At 38.5% G+C, this 6,277-nt stretch overlaps 1 protein-coding gene across 1 annotated transcript in view; it reads right to left on the reverse strand.

Annotated features, from left to right (window-relative positions):
• NXPH1 (neurexophilin 1) overlaps positions 1-5,872 on the reverse strand; it is a 90,024-nt gene extending 84,152 nt beyond the window's left edge. Inside the window, exon 1 of the mRNA XM_042781428.1 lies at positions 5,742-5,872. Within this exon, the coding sequence (XP_042637362.1) occupies positions 5,742-5,872 (131 nt within the window). The remainder of the gene's footprint in view (positions 1-5,741) is intronic.
• Between the last annotated feature and the right edge of the window lie 405 nt (positions 5,873-6,277).

Here is a 6,277-nt window from a genome sequence, read left to right on the forward strand (position 1 = left end):
AAATTCGTGTCTGTTGCTGGCATCTGTCTCCCATTTTTCCCTGTAAATGTCTTAGCAAATAGTTCACTTAAATGTCTACTGTTCCTATTAACAAACGAGCACTTTCACTTTGGTCTGTCATTTTTAAAATGTACTTCTAAATATCTTCCTATTAAAAATCTATACAGTTTCTGTATTCACACTCTGATAACCTTTTACTTAAATGGAAGCCAACCAACACATTGCCTCTTTGAAGAATCAAGGAGACTACTATAAATGTACTTGAGGAAATTTTTTTGTTTTAGCTTTTTTTTTTCCCCCTCCCAATTCTGGCCATTATCAATCTGGCTTTGATATAGCATCGGGAATTTCTATAAAAATTGCCCTTCACAATTGTTCTCCTGATGTCCTTAGGTCTTAATGCCAGATTAAGAAGAAATAAACTACATACAAAAAACAACTTTCCTCTTTGTTTCAAGACAACTCTGATGTATCAGACAGGACACCACAGATGGCTACATTCAGCCTTTGCCATCATACTTTCAAAGACTACAAATTAAATGAGGCTTTTGAAATAAACAAAACATATAGACCAAATATGTGTTCAATAATGTAAGTTTGTACCAGAGTTAGTTTTCTGCATTGATCTATCTACTTTTGAGTGATAAGTAAACTTATATTTGATTCAGAACTTATATTTGATTCCCCCTTAATCCCTTTGGTTGGCTTTTTCCAGTCCTTTATTATTATTATTATTATTATTTTATTGTGCTTTGGGTGCAAATTTACATAGCAAACTTGTTTTACATTCAACAGTTCATGCACTATTTCCAGTTCTTGATAAATCATGAAATCTGAAACAAAAGAGTATAAAACTCCTGGTTCTATAAATAGATTTTCTCTCTGGCCTTTTTAAGTTCCACATTCTGAAGACTCAATTATTTTCTTTTCTAGGAATATAGATCCATATATTCAGAATTTTACTTACATGTTCATGGATTTCCCTATACTTACACTTTGCTAAGCAGAGACATTTAAAATATATGTTGTTGTTGTTGTTTGTTGTTATGTGCCATCGAGTCAGACCCAACTCATAGTGACCCTTCCTTGGGTTTCCGAGGCAGTATCACTACGGAAGTAGATTGCCTCATCTTCCTTAAAATATATATATTCAAATAATATACAAACAAAAAGTACTTGTCCAAATGGTCCTTTCTAATATTTTTTCCCCAAAAGTTAAAATAAAAATCACAACTGTATAGTTAAAGAATGGTTTGGCCTTCTGAGGAAGATCACTATGCAAATGATTTTAGCCTACTGCTACTGCTTCACTTTATACAACCCAAGTAAGGTACAGAATCCTGAATTGTGTCCTTTACTTTGACAGAATATTTTACACAAAAGTGTTTTTACACAAAACTGAGGGGATAATAATAAGCCAGTTCCATCATAACACACAATGGATGCTTAGAATAAAAAGTGCCTTGGGAGCAGAGAATCTTCATCTTTTTTGAGTATTTAATTTATTATACTCCTTTTGAAGTCACTTATATAAAGTGTAAAAGCAACGGCTTTGAAATGTTAATACCCAATAAAACTTTACACATTTTTTTTTTAACTAACACATCTGTGGCACTGACCACAGTCAAATCGTATAGAAAAATGCCTAAGACTGTGCCAAGCAGCGTAAAAATTTTAAATCATTAGTGTAATTAGAGTCAAGTGTGAGAGGCAGTAAGTGGAGAGAGAGACGAGGGAACTGCATGTTCTTCACTAGTGTTGAATTGACTAATTTTAGGGGCTTTTAATACTTGGACGAGATCGTGCTCATATATGCAACCAAAACACCAAACCAGACCCATTGCCATGGAGTTGATTGATACTCATAGCAAGGAGCTCTGGGAGCATAGTGCCCAAGGCACTTGACTGCTAGACAGAAGGCTGGCAGTTCAAACCCACCAGCCACCCCTCAAAAGGAAGGTTGGGCAAGGAAGTTTGGGCAATCTACTTTCATAGTGATACGGCCTCGGAAACACAAGGAGGGGTCGCTATGAATCGGGTCCAACTCGACGGCACATAACAACAACAACAACAACAGCAACCCTATAGAACAGAGTAGAGGTACCCCATAGGGAATTGTTATGGAAGCAGATTGCCACATCTTTCTCCCATAAAACAATTGGTGGGCTGGAATCACTGACCTTTCAGTTAGCAGCTGAGCACTTAACCACTGTACCATAAGAGCTCCTTTGTGGCAACCATATTTTTGTATATGTTACCCTTTTGGAAGAATATGCCATTATCCTGACCATAAACCAAAAACTAAAACAGTTGCCATCAAGTCAAGTCAAACTCAAGTGTCAGGGTGGAAATGTGTGCCATAGAGTTTCAATGGCTGTGATCTTTTACAAGTAGGTTACCAGGACATTCTTCTGAGGTGTCTCTGGGTGGATCCAAGCCACCAATCTTTGGTTAGTTATCCAGCACATAACCATTTGCCCCACCTGGATAACCCATTCTTGTTCTTTAAAATTCATCACAGATGTTATCATCACGTCACCTGTCCTCGGTATTCATTCCCCTTTGTTGCTGTTGTTATTCATTCCCCTTGTTATTGTTGTTGTTACATGCCGTCGAGTCGGCCCCGACTCATAGTGACCCCTCCTTGGGTTTCCGAGGCAGTATCACTACAGAAGTAGGATTGCCCAACCTTCCTTCCGAGGAGTGGCTGGTGGGTTTGAAGCGCCAGCCGTCTGGTTAGCAAGCAAGTGTCTTAGCCACTATGCTACCAGAGCTCCTTGTATTCACCATATTGTATTGAAGTTGTCCATTAATTCTGCAGTAGTCAGTGAGCAAATTGGAAGCCAACGCTATGTCCTCTACTTCTTTTTTTTTGGGGGGGCGGATTTTGATTTCCTGCTTGAATAAAGAATTTTTGGTAAAAATGTTTGGGGAAACATGTTTTAAGAAAAGTTAAATATGTTTCTTTTTTAAAAAATGCATTTTATTGAAATATAATTTATGTACAGTGAAATATACAAAACTAAAGTGACATGGGTCAATGCTTTTTTTTTTTTTTTTTTTTGCAGTGTTTCCTTCTGCCTTCTGCTCTCCTTCTACCCCTACCCCTGGCAACCAACATAGAAAGTTTCCTTCCATATATAAACCTTTCCTTGACCCTCCACAATAATGAACTAATACTGTATTCGTCCTTCTGTGATTGACTTATTTAACTCAGCATAATGTCTTCCAAGTTCATCCATATTATGCAGTGTTTTGCAGACTCTACATTATTCTTTAGTGCTGCATACCATTCCATTGTGTGTATGTACCAATGATGGGCATGTAGGTTGTTTCCATCTTTTTGCTACTGTAAATAGTGCTGCAGTGAACACGGGTGTGCATATATCTGTTCCTGTCCTGGCTCTCATCTCTTTAGGATGTACACCTAGTAATAGGATTGCTGGGTCAAATGGTATCTCCAATTCCAGCTTTCTAAGGAATTGCCATACTGCTTTTCACAGTAGTTGTATCACTTCACCGTCCCACCAGCAGTGTATGAGAGTCCCAATCTCTCCACACCCCCACCAGCATTTGCTATTTTCTGTCTTGTTGAACCTTGCCATCAGTGCTGGGGTGAGACAATATCTCATTGTTGTTTAGATTTTAATCTCTCTGATGGCCAATGATTGTGAGCATCTCTTCATGTATTAGCTGGCCACCTGAATATCCTCCTTGTGAAGTGTCTATTCATGTCTTCTGTCTATTTTTCAATTGGATTGTTAATTCTTTTGCTGTTGAAGTGTTGGAGTTTTCTATAAATCTTAGAGATAAGTCCCTTGCCAGATATGTAATTATTGGCAAGTATGAATTTGTTGCTGTCATTTTTACTATTTGCTTTTTCATGGTGTCGATTTCTTTGTTCCATATAATTTTCTATGCTGAGCTCATTTTGTTTATGAATCATGTTATCACTTCCTTCGTCACTATTGTTTTAGTATTTGCTAAATATTTGTGCTGGTTCTCTTTTTAATTTTGATATGAAGGTTTATCATTTTCTTTGAGGTTACCCTGTGATTTATAGTTTTCTTTCCAAGTTTAGAACAGTCCATTCTATCTTGTAGTTGTCTTGATTTCCTTACCATCTAGAAGTTCTATAAGTACAGTTTTTTCCCTCTTTTTGGTTTTAGTTGTCCTCATTTGTCAATTGATGTCTCTGGTTCCCTGTTTACAATCTTGTAGGCTTATTTATTTTGGATCCTTCCATAGCTGGGTTTGTTTCTGGGTTATGCCGTCATGTGTTAACGGTCAGTTGTAGTTTGCTGTTGTTGCTTCTCTGTCCAAAGTACTCCCTTTAGTATCTCTTGTATGGTTGGTCTGGTTTTAAAAATTCCCTTAATTTAATCTGAATGAGAATGCTGTTACTTCAAAATCCAAAATGGCTGCCACTTGTAAACATTCAAAATGGCTGCACCCTCAGTCATTTAAATATCCAAAATGGCTGCTGTGTATGAACAATCAAAATGGCTGCACCCTCAGGACAGCAGAAAGTCCACAGCTCAGGTTGTCTCCCTCATTGCTGTTTCCCTTCCTAGTCATAGGCCACCAGCACAGTCATCCCTACAGCCCTTGGTGACCAGGGCTGATCTTTAGGTCAATTCTCAGGTCCCAACACCACTTCGAAATATTCAGGCTGTTGGTCCTGTCAGAGTAGGTGACCATCTGCAGCTCCAAATATCTCTATACTCACTGTTTTCATTCAGGTTTTTCTACTAGTTGGTGCCTAATCCACTTCTGTATAGGTCCTTTCAAAGCTCAGGGCTCAGGATTGTCTTTTGTTTCTCTGTCAATTGGTTTCTCTTTTCTTTGTTGAAGAGGGTCTGTGTCACTTGTCTGCCCATTCCTCCATCTTACTGCTATGTCCTCTATTTCTATAATACACAGTTCCTGATATATTGTAGATGCTCAATAACTGATTGTCGAATGAATAAAAGATTCACATATTTTAGGGAAGGAGCAAGAATGAAAGGAAATTATAATCAGAAAAAGCCTAGGAACCCCTATAGTGCAGTTCTACTCTGCCCTATAGGGTCACTATGAGTCAGAATTAACTCAAAGGTCAAAGGCACACAACAACTTTCTTAGTTCCATTTTAAAGATGAAGCAACTAAGACATAAAGAAGCTACTAAGTAACTTATGGGAGTGCTGGTCGTGTAGTGCCTGAGGCACTTGACTGCTAACCAGAAGGCTGGCAGTTCAAACCCACCAGCCACTTTTTGGAAGGAAGATAGGGCAATCTACTTCTGTAGTGATACTGCCTTGGAAACCCAAGGAGGGATCACTATGAGTTGGGTCCAACTCAACGGCACATAACAACAACAACAAGTTGCTTACCTAATTTTATAGGAAATAAGTGGAAGAGCTGGAATTTGAATCTAGGTCGACTCTAGAGTTCCTGTTCCCTCTCTGCTACCCACAAGATCAGGAAGATTTAGCCTACCCTAGTTTTGTTCTATTTTAGAACTTACCCATGGGCACCCAGTCCAAAAAATCCTGTGAGTTCTAATAGGAAAAAGTTAGGGCTGCTTTGTCACTAAGATGGCTTAGAAAAATTCCATAGGTAATATTTCATCCTGAGCTGTCTATATTGGTAGGGGCTGAGCTCTAAGTTACACCTTGAAATACTGGCCTCAGTTTCTAGGTCAGTTCTTCCTGATGAGCACCCATGTGAGTAAGGCATGCAGTCTCATTAGTTGTATACCTTCTGTAATAGGCTTCCAGAGAGCGTGATTCACCCTTTGGTGCATGCTGCTCACTGTCAGCATGGTTCACCCCAAACTGCCAAGAACCTGCTTCATTAATGTAGCTACAATCCCACTCTTCTGTCACCATGGTCACATTTTGTAGTTCATCTACTGATCAACTCCTCCAATTCTCATTCCTCATCTTTTGCTTTTCTGAATGGCCAGAGATTTGGATTCCTTCAGAATGAGTTTACTTCCCTTTCTGCTCCAAGACATTTGCTTGCCACACCTCAGACCTTAGACACCTCTCCATGTGGAAAGTACCCTTGTTTCTTAAAGTGATTATTTAAGAGAATGAACTTTCTTTTTAAATATGATACATTTTCTGAACTTAATGAAATACAATACAAGAGTATGGAATGACATAATAGTAAAGCTCTCAGGAAATGAATATACTTTTGTAGAGACAAAATGGCACAATAAAGAGCCAAGAAGTCATCCCTCTACTCAGTGTGTGACCTAGGCAAGCCATAGAATCTTTTCTGATCTCCTG

Source organism: Orycteropus afer, unplaced genomic scaffold, assembly GCF_000298275.1.
Source record: "Orycteropus afer afer isolate SDZICR_OR568_19922 unplaced genomic scaffold, OryAfe1.0 scaffold00119, whole genome shotgun sequence".
NCBI classification, from domain to species: domain Eukaryota; kingdom Metazoa; phylum Chordata; class Mammalia; order Tubulidentata; family Orycteropodidae; genus Orycteropus; species Orycteropus afer.